Genomic DNA, 22,976 nt, shown 5'->3' with positions numbered 1-22,976 from the left:
ATAGAGAAACTTGGAAAGTTGAAAAAGTTGGAAATAAAAAGATACTTTTGAGAGACAAAAGGCAAGTTGGGGAAAGAGTCAAAAGAATACCTTAAAAGAAGGAAATAATTTTTTTTTTTTTAAATTAACTTACAATTTCAAAGCATTTTTTCAGAATCAAAAAGTTGAAAATTGAATGGGTTATGAAACCCAAATACAAAATGATTATCCAACAGAACCTAACAAAACAACTTTGAAGGTAAGATTTTGAGTTTCTTACACAAAATTTCATAATTTAAAACCTACATATATTTGAACCCAAAAGACAGAACATTTAAAAGAGTAACATACAGGTTTCTACAACTTCTACAACTTCAAATCTAAATCAACTCTTTCTCCTACTTCGCCACCCTTGAATTTGTTCACAGAAGTGGCAGTTTCTTGTCCAGTTTTTGCCTCTGCAGCTGGAAGGAAGCTGTAGAATGGCTGCTTTTCGGCCAATCCAACAGGTTTCGTTCCTCCCTTCGACATATCAATCCGAAGAAAATGAAATTCAGTCAAACACACAACTAAAGGGATGCAAATTCACTATGCTTTCTCTCTCTTTTCTCACCTGAAAATGAAACGGTTCTGAATCGGGGTGATGCACAAGGTTCTGCAGAAGAGGATAAGTTGGAGGGGACTTAACATTGTTAGAGCTTGGACATGATGTCCAACGAGTAGCAAGAGAAGCCAGGGTGAGGAAGTTTCCACCAAAGTCGTCCTCGGAGCTCGGTGTTAAGCTCGGCGTATGATCCTCTCTGTATATCGAAAAAATACATCTTTTAGCATCCATGGTATATCTAGAGCATAGAGGGTATATGATCAAATCAGAATTCGACTTACGGAAAACTTGGCAGGCTTCCATTGCCATGTGAAGGTGAATCATCAGATCTATTTGGAACAGTGAAGGAAGAGCGGTCGTAATCGAAAGTCGGTCCACTTGGGTTGTTTGGAGTTAAGAGAGACAATCTCTTCATGCCAACCATCTGTGACTACATTTACACCAAATCATTTACAGCAGCAGCTTATATTAGTTTTCTTAATCCAAAATCATTTTGAGTTAAAATATGTACTTCAATTCGATCAACAAATACAGCACTTTTCAAAGATGGTTAAATTCTTTACAGAATCATACTGAGAAAATGCATGAAGGTAGTAAGAGTAGAGTAATTGAAGTCACCTTCTCTTCCTTGTCTGCCCAGATGGTTGAGTAGTTGCCACAATAATAGCTTTGGTTTGAAGGGGGCTCTATCTGGACATTAAGACCAGAAGACAATGAAGTTGTTGATGAGACATTATTCACCTGCAAGTCATTAAATCAAAATTGGTCTCTTATTCAACAGCAAGAGATTTTAAGAAGTAATAAATAGTCATACAAAGGAAAAGAGAAACTTCATGTGTTACCATTGGAGAAGGTGATTGGTATTGCTGTGCTCTTTGGAGCAGTTCTGGGGAAGGCCAGGCAGGGTTAACTTCATATGGGAGATTGAAATTTGAGCGAAAAGCCTGTCCCGGGTCGACCCCGTAATTCTCCTTCTCGAGATAGTATTCACAAGAGCTCTGCCATTTGAGAGCATTTCCTTGCTCCATGATTGTAACTGCAGACAACCCAGTTTCAGATCCACCACTCTTTGCCTGATCCACCAATGGAACAGTGAAAGAATCTCTAACGTCCATGTTCAGAACAGGCAGAGGTGGCCCAAACATTGAGCTGGAAGAGGAGAGGTTCACCAGAGGAGGCGAAGGGAATGAAGACGAGGACGATGACTGATTCGACTGGCGAAAACTGGGAACGGGCAACGACAGATAAGAGGAGGATTTGGTAGGTGACAATGGAGAAGGGGATGAGAAAATTGCAGCAGCTGCATCATTCTTCTGCTGTTCCTCTAATCTGATCTTCTCAAGCTGCGCAACACCAAGCCCTCTCTGTGGAACTTTCTTAGTCTTTGGCTTTGGTTTTTTAGAAGAAGATCTACCACCAACACCACCAATTGTCCCAAAACTCCCAAATCTATTACTATAACACCTCTGTTTTTGCTCTTCTTCTGCCATTCCTATTATCTTCCATCTATACTTCAAAACAAAAACTAAGATTCCTCAAGCAAGCAACAACCCAGATAAGATTCCAATACCCTAATTTCTAAACAAGTCTGTTGCAGTACTAAAACCTCTATTCCAGTTCACAAAGCTCAATCAGGGAAAAAAACAAGCAACGGACAAAAACAAAAATCTATACGAAGTTTCAGAGAGAACCTGTAAAACTGAGAAATCTGAGGACGAGATATAGAAGGGGAGCGGAACTATCGAAGCAAAATGAAGTTACCGGAAATCTCGCGGAGGACGAACAACCCCAAGAACCAACAAAAGATTGGAGAGAGAGAGGGGGGGGGGGGGGGGGGGGGGGGGGGTCCGATAAGGGTTAGATTCTTCTCAAATCCAGTGCATGTCTGAGAATGGAAGAAAAAATCAAAGCAGTTGGAAGAAGAAAAAATGCATTACAAATTTTACATACTGTGAGGATTTTGAGAATCGATAGTGTCGCCAAAATCGTCGCTCCACTCCTCGTTTTCTTTTTGACTGTGGAGAAAATCACTCACTCTCCTCCCTCTCTCATCCACTACTACAATGTGGGTTTTGTTTCCATGTAATCTAAAACCAAAACCCATCTCTCAGAATTCCTCTTTCTCTCTCTAAAATTATGGAATTTTAGTTCCAAAAAGAGCTCGAGGCCAACCCAACTTTACAACCCAATTCTTCACTTTTAGGGTTGGTTTGTTTTTGGGGTTTTCTTTCAAATGGGGATATGATGATCCTTTGCAATCCAAAATGTGGGCTCCATTCAAGAACTTCCTTCCAACTTATATGTAATGCAAATGCAAATTGCAATTTCATTTCACCTTTCTTCTTTCACATCCTTGCATTTCAAGCATAGCCTTTTTCTACACAGAAGATGGAGAGAAAAAGAAGCAACTTTGTGCTTTCTAATTTCATCTTAATACAAATTAAAGATTTATTTATCTATTTAGATGTTTTTTTGAAGTGAGGCTTATTAAATATAATCATCAAAGTTTTGGATCTCAAACTTACAATTTAATGGTCAATCTGAGTAGCGTTAAGATACCTATCTCCGTTGAATTCCTACACCTAAATGTTTTATTAAAATAATTTAATGTAATAATAATAATAACTTCAAATCTTCAATCTTTTGACCGTTAATAATTTAGATGAGTTTAACTACACTCAAATCAAGTCTACAATTTCATATAATAAAAATGTAAGGATATTAAATATTTGTAAAATTGTTTTTTTTTTTTTTGCTAAACCAATATGTCTCATTTTTAGGTGTTTTTTTGCTCCAAGAATATCAAATGTCTCATGGTTGAAAAATAAATAAATAACTTAGAAGAAAAGTATATTGTTTTAAAATATTTTGGAGTCCCAACTTTCATGAAACCGTTCCTTCTACTAACTTTATCATTTCCTGACAAATTGTATATTATAAACTTGAGAAGCTTGAATATATGAAAGAGAATAAAATAAATTATTTCATAAAATATGATAATATTTCCATTTCATCGATTAATTTTTTTTTATTTTAACGATATATAATGGTTAAAACATTTATATATCTTACCTATTTTGATTATCTATCCGTGATACAAAATAGTGAGAACTTTTTTTAAGGATTAATATTTTTATTTATTTTATTGTAATTGTTTACTTTGCCTGCAGTGTAATAATAATAATTATTATTATTATAAAAATAAATTGATGATTCCATGAAAATGCAAGAATATTATATATACCACTTTAGTGACGTGCAAATATTTTTGAATTTTTTACTTAAGTTTTCATTTTGAGAAAGCTCACATCTTGATTCATTTTCATATTTTATCTAATTAAGCAATGATTTGTCACAAATATTAAATTAGTGAAAATATTTAAACTTTAAACTTTTATTGATATTAAAACTCTTTGATTATTATAATTTTTTTTGGTAGGGTGAGTTAATCACTATTCCTATATTCATGTTGGCAAAACTCTTTGATTACTGATTACATAATATTCATCAATATCCTTTTTTTTTCTTCGAGAAATGAATGGATTAAATATAAATAAATAAAAAAATTGAATTTTCTTTTCAAGTACAACGCAAGTTTTGGAATCTTTAACTTTAAATAAATTCGAACATGCAATTACTAAATGCTATAAATAAATCTTTTAAGTGATTCATGCTATTGAATAAGTTCACCAATTTTCATTTACTTGGAGCTTGTTAATGAGACTTATCTTCTAACATAGTCCACGTACCTTAAATCGTGATTTTATATTCGATTTTTAATCTGAAAATATCAACTACTACTTAAATAAACGAGCATTAAAAGCTTAATAATATTGAATATATAATTAATTGGTTGAATAACTGATCCTAATATTCTTATCAGATTTAAGGTATATCACCCATAAAAAAGTAGTGGATTTGAATATTCTTACTTAATTACATGCAAAGTGACAAGATTTGAAATTAAATTAACATTTAATTTTTCTAAAACACTTCCCTTGTTGAATAGAGTTAGACCCACTAACAATCTTACAATTAATTGGTTGAATAATTGATCCTAATATTCTTATCAAATTTTTTTATTTTTATTATTTTGAGTGGGATAATCTCGACTAAAAAGTAAGTGAAATTTTTTTTAAAGAAAAAAAGGTTTTGTCATCTTTTTGCCGCTTTCAGGATTTGAGACCAGTCTTCAATTTGATTCTCTCTCTAACGAGGTTTGAACTTCGCACGACCAGTGCTCGTGAAGTGATAAATCACGAGAAGCAGACTTCTTATTCCCTTATTCCCACAGTTGAGTGTGAAAACAAGAACTTTCTTTCTCTCATGCACTTTACATTGAGAAGCATTATATCAAAAAAAAAAAAAATTGTATGCCCAATCAATCTTATGTCTTCCGAGTCGCATGACGTTTTATCGAAAGAACTTCTTGTACAATTCATGCCTTTTTATTTTTATGACCAGAAATTATTGTTTGATTCCATGAACTTTTTCCTTCCCCTTATTGAATAGGTTTAGATCGGCGAACAATATTACAATTAATGTTTTTAAATAAATTTCACCACATTAACAAAATCAATTTTCTCAATTTTAACTTTTAATTTTTCTTAAACAACAACTTCATTAATAAGAAGTTTCCTAATGAAGAAGAGCCTTAGTAAGTAAGATCAACAAGTATAATAGATATTATCTAGTCAAAAAATAGTAACCTTGTTATGCATACGTGCACAAACTTGCTTGACGAGAAAGAAGGGACCAAATCTCTAATGTCTTCAATCCTCATTTGATCAAATCTGTAACGTAAAAATTGTGCGATTTTAAATTTCATTCAATTTCACTTAGAAAATCATATGAATTGAATAGAATAATGCTCTCTAAAAATATAGTCTAGTCCAGACCAGTCTATTTGTTGTTTCTACTTACTACTTCCCATGAAGCTGTCTTATTGTCCCTATTTACTATCCATTATTTGATTGACTAATCCTTTATATTGCAATGATTGAAGAATCAAATGTGTTTGGAGAAAAGAATACCCAGGACACGTGGAGGATCCCTATTGGTGCTCCAAGATGACTTATGAGTCATGCCCAGCTCAGACCGCCGAGATCACCACTACTAGCGTTGACAGATGCTAAGTATGAGGGCCGAGGTGAACCTGGCCGAGGTCCGACCTACCGGGAAGCTCGGTAGGGGCCGATGTGAGCTACTGTCAGCAGCGTGATTATCGGGTGTAACCGTCGGTCCCGAGATTACCGGGTGTAACCGTCGCGAGATTAGCGGGACTACCACTCATAAGTAGAGGACCTCACTCCACGATCAGGTACGATGATTTCTGACCTCGAACTAAACTGGGAATCCGACCTATACTGACTTGATCGTCGGAGTGCTCACCTTTTTGTGCAGGTCCGCCCAAGTTTTCAGATCGGTCCGGAGGCCGAGTTCGAGCTGCAATCTGAAATACACTATTGTGCATATCCTTGCATAAACATTTGGCGCCGTCTGTGGGGAAGAAGAAAAAAATCGACAATCTAAGTCATCCCAATTCTTTTAAACCAACACGCGAGCGAAAATGGTTCAACCAGCAAACTCGACCAATACGGCAGATCGAAGGACTCTAGCCGCCAGCGATGCCCACCAGAGGGAGGTCGGAGCAGCAGTGGTAGAGGGGCAAGGTCACGCGGCCTAGCAACGGAACCCCTCCGCAGGTCGGCACGAATCTCTGCGCCTGTCTTACCACCTGCGCACCCAAGGACATCCAAGGCCACCCGTGGCGGAGGTGGGACCTCTAAGAAGGACGCCCGGGGTCCAGCCCCGGCTCCAACAAGTGAGAACTTCGACGCACTCCAGAGAGAAATGGAGGCAATGCGCACGAAAATGCGATCCATGGAGGAAATGTATAACGAAATGATATTAGCTACAGGCGCAGGGTCCCGATCTGAAAATCGAGTGACGCATGTTGACGTACGCAAGCAAAGGGGTTCCCACCTCGGCCCAGCCGAGGAGGAACGTCCCGAAGACAACGAGAGCGAGGGACACACTCGCCAGAGGGGAGACCTCCGTGAGCATCTCAATAGAAAGAGAGGCTCATCTCTCCAAAAAGGACAGTCACCATCCCGCTCACACCGGAGCTCCAACCAGCAGGCTGAATCCTCTCACAACCCAGCAACTCCCGCGGGGGTGATTACAAGGGCGGAGTTCGACCAGCTGAGGGGCAAGCTCGATGCTCAGGTTGAGTCCTTAAAGGCCAAATGTGAGCAGAAAGAAGGTCCACTGAACGATGGCGACTTGGGAGAATCGCCCTTCACCTCGGACGTTTTGGAAGCACCAATCCCTCCGAAGTTTAAAGCTCCTACCGTGAAGCCTTATAATGGGTCGTAGGACCCCAAGGATTATGTTGAGGTCTTTGAGGGCCTCATGGATTTCCAAGCGGCATCAGACGCAATCAAATGTCGCGCCTTTCAGATCGCGCTTACTGGCAGCGCGCGATTGTGGTATCGGAGACTGCCAGCCAGGTCGATCTCGACCTACTCTCAGCTGAGAAGGGAGTTCCTCGCCCAGTTCTCTTCTCGGCATTATGACAAAAAGACAGCGACCCATCTCGCCACCATCAGACAGAGGGAGGGTGAGACGCTGCGAGAATATGTCACCAGATTCCAGGAGGAGCAATTGAAGGTCACACATTGCTCCGATGACTCGGCCATGTGCTATTTTCTCATCGGTGTAGCCGACGAAGCCCTCACGGTGAAACTTGGAGAGGAGTCCCCGGCCACCTTCGCCAAGGTGCTACAGAAGGCGAAGAAAGTCATCGATGGACAGGAGCTCTTCCGAACCAAAACTGGCCGACCAGAACGAAGAATCGGCCGGGGCAAAAATGGAAAAGATATAGAAAAGGCAGATCCCAAGTCCAAGGACAAGAGATCCTTTTCCAGCGGCCGAGCTGAGTATCGAAGGGCGGAGAACGGACCTACCAGGAGCCGACCTTACGAACGTTTCACCCCGACCACGATTCCAATTTTCGAGATCCTAACGACCATCGAGGAGTCTGGAATGGAAAAACTACTCAAGCGTCCTGAGAAGCTTCGGGGAGCCCCGGAAAGGCGCAGCAAGGACAAATATTGCCGCTTCCATCGGGAGCACGGCCATAACACGTCGGACTGCTGGGAGTTGAAGCGCCAAATTGAGGATCTAATTCAAGATGGCTACTTCAAGAAATTTGTGGGAAAGCCCAGGACCAGCTCGGCAAAGAAAAAGGAAGAGCGGAAGCGTTCGAGGACGCCGCCCCGGTGCACTGACCGACCTGCGGTCATCAATACCATTTTCGGAGGGCCAAGCGGGGGTCAGTCCGGACATAAAAGAAAGAAGTTAGCTCGTGCAGCCAGGCGCGAGGTGTGCATCATCAGGGAGCAAAGGCCGACCTGCCCAATCACCTTTGACGATGCAGACTTGGATGAGGTCCACCTGCCCCACAATGATGCACTTGTGATCGCTCCCTTGATTGATCATGTGGTGGTCAGGAGGGTGCTGGTAGACGGAGGCGCATCTGCTAAAATCATGTCCTTACCGACCTACCTCGCCCTGGGATGGACGAGGTCGCAACTGAAGAAAAGTCTGACACCGCTGGTTGGGTTCTCTGGAGAATCGGTCATCCCAGAGGGTTGCATCGACTTGCCGGTCACGCTTGGGCAGGACCAAACTCAGGTCACCCAAATGGCCGAGTTCGTAGTAATTGACGGTAGATCGACCTATAACGCCATCTTTGGGAGACCCATCATCCACTCATTTCGGGCCATTCCCTCAACACTTCATCAAGTTTTGAAGTATTCCACCCCCAATGGCGAGGGCACGGTCCGAGGAGAACAGACCGCTTCGAGGGAGTGTTATGCCTCCGCGCTCAAAGGCTCATCGGTCTACGCCCTTGAAACTCTCGTCGGTGGGGGTGGGACGCTCGAATTCGAGGCCGACCTGCCGAGGAGGGAGTTTGCCGCACCCACTGAGGAGCTCGAGCTCGTTCCTCTGCTTAGTACCGAGAAACAAGTAAGCATAGGAACCAAGCTGGGGGCCACCGACAGAGAGGAGCTGATCCACTTCCTCAGATCCAACTCGGATGTCTTTGCGTGGTCTCACGAGGACATGCCTGGCATTGACCCAAAGATTATGACGCATCGCCTCAGCATAGATCCATCATTCCGACCTGTAAAGCAAAAAAGAAGACCTATAAACAAGGAGAGGAGTGATGTAATTGTTGAGGAAGTTTGCAAACTTTTGAAAGCTGAATACATAAGAGAAATTTCGTATCCCGAGTGGCTCTCCAATGTTGTATTAGTTAAAAAATCTAACGGAAAATGGAGAATGTGCGTAGACTTTACGAACTTAAATTAGGCATGCCCGAAAGATTGCTTTCCACTGCCGAGGATTGATCAGCTCGTGGACGCCACAGCCGGGCACGAACTGCTCACTTTCATGGATGCCTACTCTAGGTACAACCAAATCAAGATGCATGTCCCGGATCAAGATCATACCGCATTCATAACAGACCAAGTTCTGTACTGTTACAAGGTCATGCCCTTCGGTTTAAAGAACGCATGAGCGACCTACCAGAGAATGGTGAACAAAATGTTCGCCAAGCAGATCGGCCGGAATATGAAAGTGTATGTGGACGACATGCTCGTCAAGAGAAAATTCTAATGCCGACCCCTTGTCCAAGTTAGCATCAGCGTACGAGATCTTAGATAATCCCTCGATCTCGGAGCCAGGTCTGATGGAGATCGACGCTCTAGAGCCCTCATGGATGGACCCGATTGTGGACTTCATTAGGGGCAATTCACCACAAGACCCTAAGGAGCGCACAAAGATGACAAGGCAAGCAGCTCGGTTCGTAGTCCGAGGTGGAGCATTGTATCGACGCGGCTTTTCCCTGCCTTTTTTGAGATGCCTAAACCCTGAAGAGGGTCTATACGTCCTCAGAGAAATCCACGAGGGAGTGTGCGGCAATCACTCAGGCGCCCGGTCGCTGTCAGCCAAAGTGATCCGACAAGGATACTATTGGCCGACTCTCAGCTAGGACGCCAAGAAATTCGTCAGAACTTGCGACAATTGCCAACGCTACGGAAACATAATCCACCAACCTCTCGAGCTGCTCACCCCATCTCGGCCCCGTGGCCATTCGCGCAGTGGGGGGTAGATATCATTGGTCCTTTCCCTTTGGGCAAAGGCCAGACCAAGTTCGCTGTGGTTGCTGTGGACTACTTCACAAAGTGGGCCGAGGCCGAGGCACTCTCCCGCATAACGGAATCCAGAGTCACGTCCTTCGTATGGACAAATATCATATGTCGCTTTGGTATACCGCAGGCCATTGTGATAGACAATGGGAAGCAGTTTGACAACGCCAAGTTCAAAGACTTTTGCAGCAAGCTTGGCATAAGTCACCTTAGCTCGTCCCCCGCACATCCGCAAGCAAATGGGCAGGTGGAGGCGGTCAACAAGATCATCAAGCGAGGCATCAAACTTAGACTGGACTCCAAGAAAGGCAGGTGGGCCGAGGAGCTACCAGAGGTTCTATGGTCGTACCGAACTACCCAAAGAGAATCGACGGGTGATACCCCGTTCTCCCTGGCCTTCGGCTCCGAAGCTGTAGTCTCGATTGAGATCGGCATGCCATCTGACAGAGTAGAGCATTACCAGCGTACAGCAAATGAGGAAGAGCTACTCCTCAACCTCGACTTGTTGGAAGAAAGAAGAGCAATGGCCCAGCTACGCCTGGCGGAATATCAGGGCAGAATGGCCAGACACTACAACGCCCGCGTTCGACCTCGAACCTTCCAAGTCGGACATCTGGTCTTAAGGAAAGTCCAAACCCATGTGGGTGCCCTTGACCCGACCTGGGAGGGGCCGTTTGAAGTCAAGGGAATAGTCCGACCTGGGACGTACATGTTGGCCGATCTGAAAGGAGACGTCCTCGCGCACCCATGGAACGCGGAGCACCTGAAGCGTTATTATCCTTGAAATGCAGAAATGGTTTTCAATGGATCTGTAAAAACTGTTTCAATCGAAAATGTGATGATTTAATTTCATGATTCCGAGTTCGACCAGAAATTAAATGGGGGCCACCCACACGGTCACATTCCAGCAGTCAGTTAAAATCCAATCCTCCAAAACCTAAGGGTACGAGGTGCGATGCCAAAACCACTGACGAGCTTAAAATTCAAACTTTCAAGGTAGAGGGGCGATGTAATGATCAAGCCTTTGAACTTGAGGGTACGAGGTGCGATATGAAGAACAACTACGGACTTAGGATTTTAGTCTTTTAATGTTTTTTAAGTTAAGGGTGCGATGTTAAAAAATCCAGAGTTGGTGCAATGTATTGAATACTAGACAGAGATTCGAATTCAAAATTTCAAGTATTTTTGAAGGCGCGACCTCAAAAGTACAATGTGCGAGGTGACGTTGGGTTTAGCTTAAAGAAAAAGCAAAGAAAGGAAGGCAACAAAGTAAAAACAAATGGGAGCTTCTTTATTGAATGGGGAGCAGAGCCAAGGCTTATAGACCTTGCAGCTCTGCCCTGACACTTACAAACAAAGGATGACCGCCTAAGAGCCTGCCTGAGGAACGCCCTCCTGAGCGGTGCCGACCTGGTCCTCTTCGAGATCGGAGTAGTCAGAGTCCAGATCTCTGACATACTTATCCACCAACGTTTGGGGGCCAGGGGTGCCGCCAGGCCCAGACGCCCACTGCTCGGCATACCTCTTCTTCAGACCACTGAGATCGATCTGAAGGTCAGGCATGTCGGAAGCAATGCCCTTCATGAGGAACTTGAAACCCGCGTCAGAGAAGTCTTTGGCAAATCCGTCGAAGTCTGGATGTTGCCTAAACGATTCCTCCAATAGGACCCCATTGCTGAGACGCCCCTTCGCCGTCTCCAGCTCGGCAGTCGCACGCTTCAGCTCCTCATCCTTCGCTTCAAGCGCCTGAAGCATGTCGTCCTTTTTCCTTCAGAAGTTGGAACTTCTCCTTCTCCAAGCCCCTGGTGATAGCATGGGCAGCTCGGAGCTGGGCCTTGCGTCTGTCCTCTTCTTTCTTCAGCAGCTCGGCCTTGGCCTCCACCTCGGCCTTCAAAATTTCCACCTCAGAGTGAGCTTTTAGCAGCTCATCCTTCATGGTGGAAGAAGCAGCCTTCAAGGCAGCAGAGAACTCCTCTTTCTCCCTCGCTGCCAGAGCTTCCCTCCCATTTAGCTCGGCCTTCACGGCCAGAGCCGATTGAATGGAAGCAACAAACGCCTAAGAAAAGGTACAAAGAAGAAAGTTAGACCGAGCTACCTGTTAGGTAAATTGAGCAAAAACACCAATTTTACCTCAGCGGCGTAATCGATGGTCCTCTGCAGGACGGATCCCGGGTCACTTACAAATTTGAACGCTCTTCTGAGGCAGCGGTTCAAACTTGCAGCCGAGATGCGGGACACCTGGTCCCTCACCCAGAACTTGACGGCTCAACTCTGAACCGAGCCGTCACGTCGGACGTCCCGCCCATCCTGGCTTCAGGATCATCCACCCGATCTGCGAAGCTCGCAGGCAAGACCCCACAAGCTCCGACCTCCAAGGTGGAGGTGGTCTTCTTCTTCTTCCTCCTTCGCTTCAGAGGGACTTCCTCCCTCACCTCCTCGCCCGAGGGCGAAACGTCCACCGCCTCGGTCTGATCCCTGGGGCGCTTCTCCCTCGAAGGACCCCCAGAAGACTCCAGCTCGATCACTGGGGCTGGATCTTCCGAGGCTGACCCTACCACAGCAGGAGTGGCAGGTTTCGAACTCTGGGCAGCCTCAATAGCATGGGCTCGGCCCTTGGACTTGCGCTTCACGTTGCTTGCAAACCCGCAAACCATGGCTGCAAAACAAAAACAGGAGTCAACACAAAGTTAGAGGAAAAAGGGGGGGAGCAAGCTCGGCATACCAAGTTCGGAGTTCGGCCTTGAGGAAAAAGGGACGAACTACAGGGTTGTAATCTAACAGCCCGGACTCAAGCAGCAGCTTGTCGGTCACCAAGGTTCCGACCTTCCTACCCCTCGGAAAATGCTCCTTGTAATATTTCAGCGTGTCGTAGGAGGCTTGCGTAAGCTCGGGGACTGGTCGGATTGATACTGCGCAAAGACGAAGTCCGAGTTAGACCTGAATGACAGGAAAGAAAATCACAAAAAGTAAAAACTACTTCGTACCTAGGTTCCCAAACCTAGTGGGAACGTCAAAGAAGGAACGACCTGACTCGTCCTTTGCGAGCCATTCCCCAAAAGGGTAGAACCTTTTCCTCACCCATCCCTTGATGGAGGTCGGCCCCTTAACTATACCGTCTGCGCCTTTCCTTGCGCACATATAGAACTGACCGGGCTTCTTAGCTATCCTTTTCGCTTCGAAGCACGCGAGGAGCTGGTCTACGTCCAGCAGCTTGGCCTCTTCACTATCCCGAGCTCGTAGCCAAAAAAGGATGGCCAAAGCGAAAATGACACCCCACCCATTGGGCGCCACTTGAGCCGGAGCCAACCCAGTTCGGAAGAGAAATTCTTGGACAAAAGGGTGAAGGGGAAGTCTGAGGCCGTACTCAAACATTTTGAAGTAGAGAGTGACCCATCCCTCTGAAGGATTGTCAGCTCTCTCCCCCTCCTCCGGAATCCTAAGGAGGATGTTCTTAGGGATAGCGAACCCCCTACGAAGGGATCCGAGGTAGTGCTCAGGTATCCTAGAAGGGTATTCCAAACCCTGACCCGAGGTGGAGGCATCACTATCCTCCCCGTCATCGAAGAACCTAAAGTTTTCTATCTCCTCGAGCTCGGACTCTAACCTACGAGCTAAATCCTCATCGGATCCTAAGTCGCTGCTAAAAGAGGACGACATGGCAACTACGTTCGAAAGAGAAAGTGAGGGAAGAGACCGACCTACCAGGGGTTCGAGCTGCCTTCAGATCGAACTCCGAGAATTCAGGAAACGTAAGGTATGACCTGAAGGATTGGGGGTACTTATAGCTCGTCGGAGAAATTTCCCTACCGTACACGTGTAATCAACGAGCGGCTAGGATCCTCCCGAAGATCCGAAGCGTCTGAATATTTGAATATTCCGACAACGGTTGTGTTTTCCCACGAATAGGAAGTCGCCACACGTCCAAAACAAGTCGAATGAACTTCTCTGCCGGGTCGAAATCGGACCAGACAGAGAGGGGGCCAATGTTTGGGGAAAAGAATACCCAGGACACGTGGAGGACCCCTACTGGTGCTCCAAGATGACTTATGAGTCATGCCCAGCTCGGACCGCCGAGATCACCACTTCTAGCGTTGATAGATGCTAAGTATTAGGGCCGAGGTGAACCTGGCCGAGGTCCGACCTACCGGGAAGCTCGTTAGGGGCCGATGTGAGCTACTGTCAGCAGCGTGATTATCGGGTGTAACCGTCGGTCCCGAGATTACCGGGTGTAACCGTCGCGAGATTAGCGGGACTACCACCCATAAGTAGAGGACCTCACTCCACGATCAGGTACGATGATTTCTGACCTCGAACTAAACTGGGAATCCGACCTATACTGACTTGATCGTCGGAGTGCTCTCATTTTTGTGCAGGTCCGCCCAAGTATTCAGATCGGTCCAGAGGCCGAGTTCGAGCTGCAATCCGAAATACACTGTTGTGCATATTCTTGCATAAACAAATATCTTGAGGTTTGCAATGATTACTTGGTATATCCACCATAGAACCATTAACTAAAACTGTCAGTTCCGCATATTATTGTTGCTTCTATTTTGTTGATTTTCCAACATTTATGAATATTTCTTAAACTAACCTAACTATTAATCTCTCTCACATTGACATGTTTTTTCTAATCTCATTAGTAAAAGTCTGTCTCATTTCAACTTATTTTCAGAAATTTTTTTTTTTTTTTACTCAGTTTTGCATTTGTAGCAAATTGAGAGGTAGATAGTCTTCTTAACAAGTGGGATTGTATAATACTAATTTCGAACTTAGCTTTGTAGAATGTGGTTTTTGCGAGTTCAAGCCAACTTTGGTGGCAAATAAAGAAATCAAAATTATATTTTGGAATATAATTTCTAGTAAATAGTGAAATGTTTTCATGACTCAATCAGCTTAGTATCTCTTTGTAATTTTGTTCTATTGGTTGATTGATTATTTCAAATTATGGATTTTAATAAGTACTTTCCTATTTATAAGTATCCAAGGTCCTGTAGCTCAGTTGGTTAGAGCGTTGGTCTTATGAGCCGAAGGTCGCGGGTTCGAGCCCCGCCGGGACCAAATAAGCAGCAATGCATCCAGTTATTGTTTAACACATTACTGAATCTAAGTTCTAATCCTGTTTGTGTAACACTGCCTTTAGAATCATTGTCAAAGTTTTTCTTTCCACTATCTTAGAAATGATTTTGACTAAACATAACATGTTTCAATTAGATAGCAAGTGTTCTTCAAGTTTTCAAAAAAAAGAAAACATCAAAGTTCTCTACTTGTGGTCCTGTAGGAAAGCTTTGAAGGAGCAGTTGGGTTTCTTCAAGAACCCTTCTATGTCATCCAAAGCTCTTTACCTAACATCGGTGTTTCATATTCCAGTTTTATATAATATAACCAACAGTTCAGCTGGCGTCACCAAATAGGCTACTAATGACAGAAACTAGCAGAGACTTCCCAGTTTGAAAAGCATTGAAGAAGATTGAAATCTGGATACTCTCGAAGCAAAAAAAAAAAAAAATATATCATCAAGAGAGTTATGCAAGAACTTTATTCTTATCGTTCATCCAATGATCATGGGAATGACAGCAAGATTAGAGATTAGATAAGACATCGACCATGTTAAACAGTCACTGAATCTAAATGCTTAAGTTAATAAGTTAGGTATATTTAAAACTTTTATACATTCGTAACATTGTCACAAAACTCCACATTTGAACTATAAAACACGAGACTTTCTACTTTAATCTCGTAGTCATTAGTCATTCTTCTCTCTAAAATGGGAAAGAACAAAATAGCACAAATCAAGGATACATTTGAGAAAAGTGATCCAAGCTATTGCAGGGGGTAACAATTTCTCCCTTTTTGTGGACATTGGGTTTCCATTATTACCATGAAAACAAGGGGAAAAGATGCCAGAAAGAAGACTAGAATGTTGTGTAGGAATGGAAAAGGCAAATGTCTCCGCCATTAAAATACACCATAAATTAAGACACAGGACCATACAGATACACTACATGACATAGAAAGTTCTGGAATGGAAAGATATAGGGGCAAGCTTTTCAAACAGGAAACGAAAAGCCATAAATAACTAATTAACTGATAGAACAGAAGATAAGATAATTCAGGAGTGAAGAGACCTGAAGATGCTTTCAGAATTCGTCTTCTTCCCACTGTGTAAGCCATTGAGAAAGTGACCCAAATTCTGCTCCCTGCAAACAAGCTTCCGAATTAGCAGCAATGGCGTGGCAGCTTGAACTCTGACTTTATTAGTTGACGATGGAGAAGTCCTGCAAAAAACTCCCAGTTTAATCAAAGATGTTCATCCCTAAATTTGGAAATGAATGAACTCGGTAGTGATGTAGCGTCATACAGCTTAGAGAGAGAGAGATTTGAGGTGTTGAGCTGATTCAATGGCGGGAGTTGGAGGAAGCAGAGGATGGCTTTTCGGAAATACCATCATGTTCCTCTTCACCCGGGATTCGCGCCGGAATGAGAAACCTGGAGAATCCGCCGGAGGCGAATCCGAGACCCGGAAACGAAGATTGGTAGATCGCCGGTGGAATTATATGTTGCTGATTATCAGGGAAGGCGACTGACGGGTCTATCCAAGCGCGAATCGAGGGCGTGTAACTGGACTGAAGGGGTCCCCTCTGAGAAAACAACTGGTTTTCTCCGAACAGCGGTTGCAGAATCGGTGACCGCGGCGGCGGCGGCGGCGGAGGCGGAAAACTCGAGGTTGATGTTGGCTGGGAGTTGTATACGTATTCTTCGTTCACACCTCTGGCTCCGCCGTCTCCGCCATCTCTGCCACCGCTATCATCTGCACTCACCGTGTTCCATGTTAAAATCCTCTGTAGCCGGCTGATTTCCATAGCCGATTGGAGTTGCTGCTCCGGCCATGCGGCGGAAGCGGCGTCGAAGCCACCCAATACTGTTGCCCCAGAGAAAAAGGGATGGTGAATTTGATGATCCTGAGCAATCGGCTGCTGATTTCGTTCATGCTTCGGATTTGAGCCTTGAAGAGACTGCAAGGAGAGGCGTAGATCTTGCGTTCGGCTATTGGTTCTGGAGAGTAAATCCGGCGGGAACGCGTCGAACTCGAAAATCGACGACGGCGTCTCTGCCGCGGCCGTCGTAATCGTCGGGAGGAACGATTTGAAAGTATCGGTAATCGAATCCGAATCAAAAGACGGTGGAAGAAAATTGGAGTTATCGCTGTTAGGGTAATCCTCTACGGAAGTGTTCTGCAAATTCTGCATAGTACATTCGGAAACTCCACCGTCGCCGGCCATCAAATTTCCTCTCCGATTACTGATTCTACTTATACTCCCCTCCGGCGGGTGAATACCCAACGGAATTTCATTTTCTCTATTCTTCTCCTTCAGCGTTGCTGATTTACCGGTGCTCATACCCGAAACATTTGGGTTCCACGCAGGAAGCTCTCGAAGCTTGTCAATGGCGGGTTTGGCCTTCTTGATGAGCCAATCGACGGCCTTGCTCGGGCGGTCGTAGCCAAGGCGGTCCTGCACATCGTAGAATTCAATGGCGGTGTGGGCGGAGAGTCTAACGCGGCGGTCTCTCGGGCCTTTCGCCGTGAAAACTTTGCTGTGACGATCTTTCCTTCCGATGGAGCGAACAATGCGGCCTCCTCCTTGGACCTCCACGATTTCAACGCCGCCCCCACCGCCGCCGGTTCTCAATCCCGGCCTCGATGATTTCGCCGGCCGTTGATTGATGAACTCCCCCATTCTTCCTTCATCTTGGAAGCTCCACGCAACCGGAGTACTTGAAGCCGACGCCGCAGAAAAGGCCGACCGCTTCTTCCCCACCTGAGGAGGCTTAATCTGTGAGTTCAAATTCGCATATAGAAACTGGAGATTCCGTTCGTCTTCTCCTTCTCCGGCATGACTGAAGTTTATAACCCGACTCCGGCACGGCCGATGATGACGACGATGATTCGTCTGAGGATCCAGGCTCAGCCCCTTGAGATTCCCCTCTTCCAGCTTTAAACAGAGCAACACTTCTCCTCCTAATCGACGGCTGATTCCGATTCCCCTTCACTCTCCGGTAACCACCATTGTTGCGACCTCTGCAAAAGGGCTCCGCCATTCAATCCTCCCACGCACCATTAAGCCCTCCAAATCGAAAACCCCAGAAATCCCAAATCAAACCAGTTCTAAACCCATCGTAATCCGATCCCAAATCCCCTAACCCATCTCTCACTCCGTGCTCCACAGCTTTTACAGATAATCAATGGAAACACCTGGTGGGGAAAGAAAAATGGTTGCAAATTCCAATGGAGAAGGTGTGATTGGGAACTTCAAATTACTAGAAATGGTGAAAAGTGTTTATGGGAAAAGTGGGAAATTTGGATGGGCCTATTGGAAGCGTTGATTGTGGCAGTTGCAGCTTTTTTCTTCTGCGGCAGCTTTGCTATTAAAAAAGGATCTCTGCGATACAATCACTGCGTCTTCTGACGCTCTCTTCCCCTTACCATTTGGAAACTTGTGGACTTCGTTATGCTCACCACAAAAATAACCACTTTATACTTTCAAAACGCTTGAGATTATAAATGTGTTCAATCAATTTTACAACTTATACATCGAATCGTTTCCAACTCTTTAGTTCGATCGAAAGTTAGTGAGTTCGAATAATCTCATCTCACATTTTGTACTCAAAAGTATAAAATAAAAAGAATCGTCAATTTGTTTAACTTTTTTTATGTTTTGTCTAGTGACTTATGAGGATATCAAATTTGAAAAAGGTATATTAGATTCTTGAATTTTTAATTTTATAGTTAAGGATTGTTTCAAACTTTCTAATTAATGAGATACTTCTACGAGGATGGATATTGACTCATGACTTCTAAAATGGTAATAAGTGTCTTATTTATTGAGTTAATTTAGTACCTCTTTTGATACTTTTTAAAATTGTAGGATTTATGGGACACAACTCTTAACGTTTATGGACTAAATTTGTAATTAACCAAATTCAAACTCTTTTCTTCTTCCTTTCTTGTTCGATGGGTTTATAGTGAGTTATGCAGCATTAGATTAATACCTTTGTTTTGGTTTGAATCGAGTAAGAAATTGATGCATGTTTAATAACATGTGAAGTGAGGATTATAACCTCGAACTTTTTATCATATATATATATATATATATATATATATCTTAACTAGTTGAGCTAAATCTATTCTCGAATTATTGAGGGAAGACAGGAGACGAGGAAGAAGATGGAGGATATATATATATATATATATATATCTTAACTAGTTGAGCTAAATCTATTCTCGAATTATTGAGGGAAGAGAGGAGACGAGGAAGAAGATGGAGGCAAGGAAAAATAATTTAGGGGTTGGATTTGGGAGAGGAGTGTAAACAAAGTCTTTATTTGGCTGGAAAGTAGAATGATCCATAATATATAGATGAGGAAAATTAGCAAAACCGGGAGGGCTATGCCCAAACGGTACCCATTGTTTAGGATTTTTAATTTTAATATTATTTTAAAATAATTTCATGTTAATTGAGTTTACTAAGTGAAAATTGGTTTCATTATTGTTTTTTCACCCTACCAGTAATAAAAAGAAATAGTAATCTTAGGTCCAAGCAAACATAGCACCGATGATTGACATATATCTCCAATCAAAAGATTGTAAATTCGATCTCCCGCTATCACTCCCACATGTTGTAATTTACATCGGGGGTTCTTACTCATGCTTTTTACAAAATATATATATCTTTTCACTAATCAATAAAATGTCAAATTCATAACAAATAAATATGAAAATTACTGGTCTGGTAATATCTTTTCACTGGTGGTAGTTATATAAATAGTCAAGGTATGGTGGGTCAATACTTGTGAAGAATTAATTTCTTTTGAATTATTATTGAAGACATGATTTGATTATGGTTGGGTAAATTATTGAGAACTATTAAATGATTTTTTGTTATTTTGTAGTTACCAAATATATAATTGCGGTGTATAAAAAGATAATATCTAAATTTTGTCCTTTTAGATATTGGTTCATAAATGGCATCAAATTTTTCAATCCTAATGCTATAATGCTTGGTTGCATTAAATGCCTGTGGTATGGTCTGAGACTATAGTTTTTTCTTTATATATATAAATAATTTGTGGAAGCTTTGGGTTTGAAAATAATAATAATAATAATAATAATAATAATAAGTAGTGTATCTACACTTCTAATTATTAATTTATTCAGTTCAACCGGGAAGGACGGATTCATTAGGACCATCACGAGGTTTGAATTCATTCCCTCTTAATTACCCTAGTCCATTTGGATCAATGAACCACCTAAATCAAATTTCTGGATTTGTCACTAGAAGTGAGACTCAAACATTCGACCTTTTGGTAGAAGATATGCTTTAACATAATGCTCGGATTGTCGATAATTTTTTTAATTATTACTCCAATCACTAAGTGGTTAAAGAACAACCATACATAAAAAGATAGTAATTTTAATGAACTTGTCAATTATTAGTATGTTAACATTTTAATTAGATGATTTTCTATACATAACAGGTAATTTTGGTCAAAATATAAGTATTGATATGAAATTTTATTAAATTAAAGTCATATATTACTTTCAGCCAATAATTAATGAAGTGTATTTTTTTGAAGCAAAATTAATGAAGTGTATTTTAACCTTACATCATTATTTTACCAATTAAATATTTTGTTACAACACGAATTTGACCGAAAAATATTCAATACATGGACAGTGAAAATTGAAACTCTTAAAATATTCGAAACTAAATTGAAAAAAAATTCCAAACTACTCATATATTGTTTGAATTTTGGCCAATATGTATTATTTTACCTAATCTTATTTTTATATATGATTTTTCCAATAAATATTCATTTCTTAAATGGAAAAAATAGTTAATGCGATGCCATTATCCATTTAATTAATGTTTTTATTTTTTGTCACACGCATGCATGAGTTTTGCAAACTTTGTTTTATTCAAAAAATTAAAAGGGAAACAACAAAATTTTGTAGAATATTTTATGTGTCGATAATATTTATATGAGTATCTTTGGGGAGTTAGTTTCTTCGTATGTGACATTAACATAAAAAACAAATATGGGAAAAAAAGATCAGTGTCTTGTCTAATGTGTGCTGACCAAAACGACCAAGTGTCTATAAATGATTAATCACCATTTTAATAGAGCATTAATGTAATTATTGCTTTATTTGTGTGATTAAAATATTCAAAAAACACACACACATTAGTGACCCGATAGATGTTTAATTCTTCTTTTAAGATATCATTTGTATAATTAAATTGATTAAGATAATGTACATAAACATCAGATGTTCGAATATTCATCTTCACGTTAGTAACCATTACGTTATAAAATAAAAGAGAGTCTTGAACTATAATTTATACGGAGAAATATTAATGTTTATATATATAACCATTACAATTATCAGGAATGAGGACTCGAAAATTAAAACATATGAAAAAAAAGTAAAAAAGATGTCTCAACAGCTTTTTTTTCTTATTTCTTGAATACAGCATCAGATTCCAACACCAAAATAAAATGTTTTAATTTTAAAGCTGACAAGTGTAAAAACAATTAATGATGATAATAAACCAAATTTGTTAGAGTTCATGTATAATTTGTATAGGAAAAAAAAAAGAAGGAAAATATCATTTTTTAGCGGTGGAGTCACAAATTGATTTTTTTCTTAGGGAGTAGCAAAATTTGTGTCGCAACTTTTATATATATAATCTTTTAATTTTAATTTTTTTTAAGGAAAGCATATCAAAAGGATATATATATATATATATATATATTAAATCTTGTATACCTAGCCATCATAATTTTGAACTCATTTCTTATAAATTTTTTAGAATTGATCTTGTTCTATTTAGATTAATGGACTGACTTTATGATGATTGGTTGAAGGAATATATTAAAAATTTAATTTTTTTTTTTTTTGTATATATAGACTAACTAATGAACAGCTGCATGGTGTTTACTTCAGACAAACATCTTGTTATTATTAATTACATAGAATAGGATAATTATAATAACTTTATCTTTATTTCGAAAAAAAATCTAAATTATTAATATATACACCCTGTTGTCGGATTAATAATAATTCAAATAATTCATGAATAAGTTTCTTCCACTGCTTCAATGAATAGGAATGGTGCGTCATCCATGACAACTGAAATACATTCATAAATTATTTAATTTTGAAATGGATAAAAAGTAAAAAATAAGAGAAAGGAAAATGGATATATTATCAAGGCAAGTGTTGACCGGTTACGACCCATTCGAGCTTAGGATTGCCGGTCAATTTAGTAATATTTTATTAGTTTAAATTCTATTTTAATCTCCAAATTTTATGTTTATTTTACATACGTCAAATTTTAAATATTTTATTTTAATCTATAATTTTATATTGAGAACTATTGAGCCATTGTTGTTGTTTATTCTTTTAAAAAATTATTTTACACATGGTTAACGTGGATATTTTTTTTCATTTGATTATGGAGTAAAATACAGACGTGGATTGAGATAAATATTTCAAACTTACATGAATTTTTAAACCAATTAAGATTTTTAAAAATTAATGAAAATTTTAAAGACTAAGAAAGAACATTAAAATATTGGAGCACTAATGCTTCCTCTAATTAAAATATGATTTAAATAAACTTGTACCAAAATTTCACATTATACCTATATTATTTAATTTCTGCAATATTATTTAGAAGATAAGGCCCAAGCTCATAAAATAATAGAGGGTTTAAAAAAAATTAGTGCACATTTGAAGGGCCAGCCAACTAATATTTTTTCAATAAATATGTAACCTTATCTTACCTAGTAAAAGATCTCTGATTTTGTTTTGTTTTGTTTTGTTTTTTGTTTTTTGGGTTGAGTTTCCCTCAATTTTGTTTATTGAGTATAAAACATGGAGCCCATTGCTTAAAATTATTATTTATTTGTATAATCATTGGACAAAACTTCGAAATAAATAAAAATAATTAGTAATATTACAAAATTGTATGAATACAAATTTAAAAATAAATGGCTGGATATTGGCAGGTAAGTTCAATAAATGAGAATCTGATTTTCATTAAAAAAAGAAAAAGAGAGAATATAATTCGGAGCAATGATTTTGGACTATTAGAGTACGAAAAAACAATAAT

At 40.9% G+C, this 22,976-nt stretch overlaps 1 protein-coding gene, 1 non-coding gene and 1 pseudogene across 8 annotated transcripts; 1 reads left to right on the top strand and 2 right to left on the bottom strand.

Annotated features, from left to right (window-relative positions):
* Positions 1 to 204: 204 nt before the first annotated feature.
* Positions 205 to 2,792, bottom strand: LOC111010534 (uncharacterized). Of its 6 annotated transcripts, none has more exons than XM_022283994.2 (6): positions 2,275 to 2,789; positions 1,426 to 2,089; positions 1,202 to 1,324; positions 865 to 1,013; positions 593 to 779; positions 205 to 501 (listed from the first exon to the last, which is right to left on the bottom strand). In XM_022283994.2, exons 2-6 carry the CDS (start codon positions 2,071 to 2,073, stop codon positions 346 to 348), a joined length of 1,263 nt encoding a protein of 420 aa, XP_022139686.1. In that variant the 5' UTR covers positions 2,074 to 2,089; positions 2,275 to 2,789; the 3' UTR covers positions 205 to 345. The 6 variants fall into 6 exon arrangements, with proteins under 6 accessions (XP_022139686.1, XP_087975428.1, XP_087975430.1 ...); XM_088119302.1 differs by having other exon boundaries at positions 1,426 to 2,351; positions 2,534 to 2,789; XM_088119304.1 differs by having other exon boundaries at positions 865 to 1,007; positions 1,202 to 1,273; positions 1,426 to 2,792.
* An 11,993-nt stretch (positions 2,793 to 14,785) lies between these two features.
* TRNAI-UAU (transfer RNA isoleucine (anticodon UAU)) lies at positions 14,786 to 14,859 on the top strand. Its single transcript has one exon. It is a non-coding gene; the product is annotated as a tRNA-Ile (tRNA).
* Positions 14,860 to 15,581: 722 nt separating this feature from the next.
* Positions 15,582 to 18,383, bottom strand: LOC111018030 (transcription factor TCP4 pseudogene; annotated as a pseudogene). The gene is made up of 2 exons (XR_002602362.2): positions 16,160 to 18,383; positions 15,582 to 16,076 (listed from the first exon to the last, which is right to left on the bottom strand). The product of XR_002602362.2 is annotated as a transcription factor TCP4 pseudogene (transcript).
* Between the last annotated feature and the right edge of the window lie 4,593 nt (positions 18,384 to 22,976).

The sequence above is a fragment of the Momordica charantia genome (genome assembly GCF_013281855.1).
Source record: "Momordica charantia cultivar OHB3-1 chromosome 11 unlocalized genomic scaffold, Mcharantia_2.0 BLBB01000011.1, whole genome shotgun sequence".
NCBI lineage: Eukaryota > Viridiplantae > Streptophyta > Magnoliopsida > Cucurbitales > Cucurbitaceae > Momordica > Momordica charantia.
Note: the sequence above shows the minus strand (reverse complement) of the source record. Positions and strands in the feature narration are given on the sequence as shown.

Excerpts from the sequence above, each read along its gene's own strand:
- LOC111010534 (XM_088119301.1), bottom strand. The coding sequence starts at position 2,073 with ATGGCAGAAGAAGAGCAAAAACAGAGGTGTTATAGTAATAGATTTGGG. Across the intron at positions 1,325-1,425 it reads ACCAATCACCTTCTCCAATG|GTGAATAATGTCTCATCAAC; the intron begins GTAACACATGAA and ends AATGACTTGCAG. Across the intron at positions 502-592 it reads CAGAACCGTTTCATTTTCAG|GGAGGAACGAAACCTGTTGG; the intron begins GTGAGAAAAGAG and ends GATATGTCGAAG.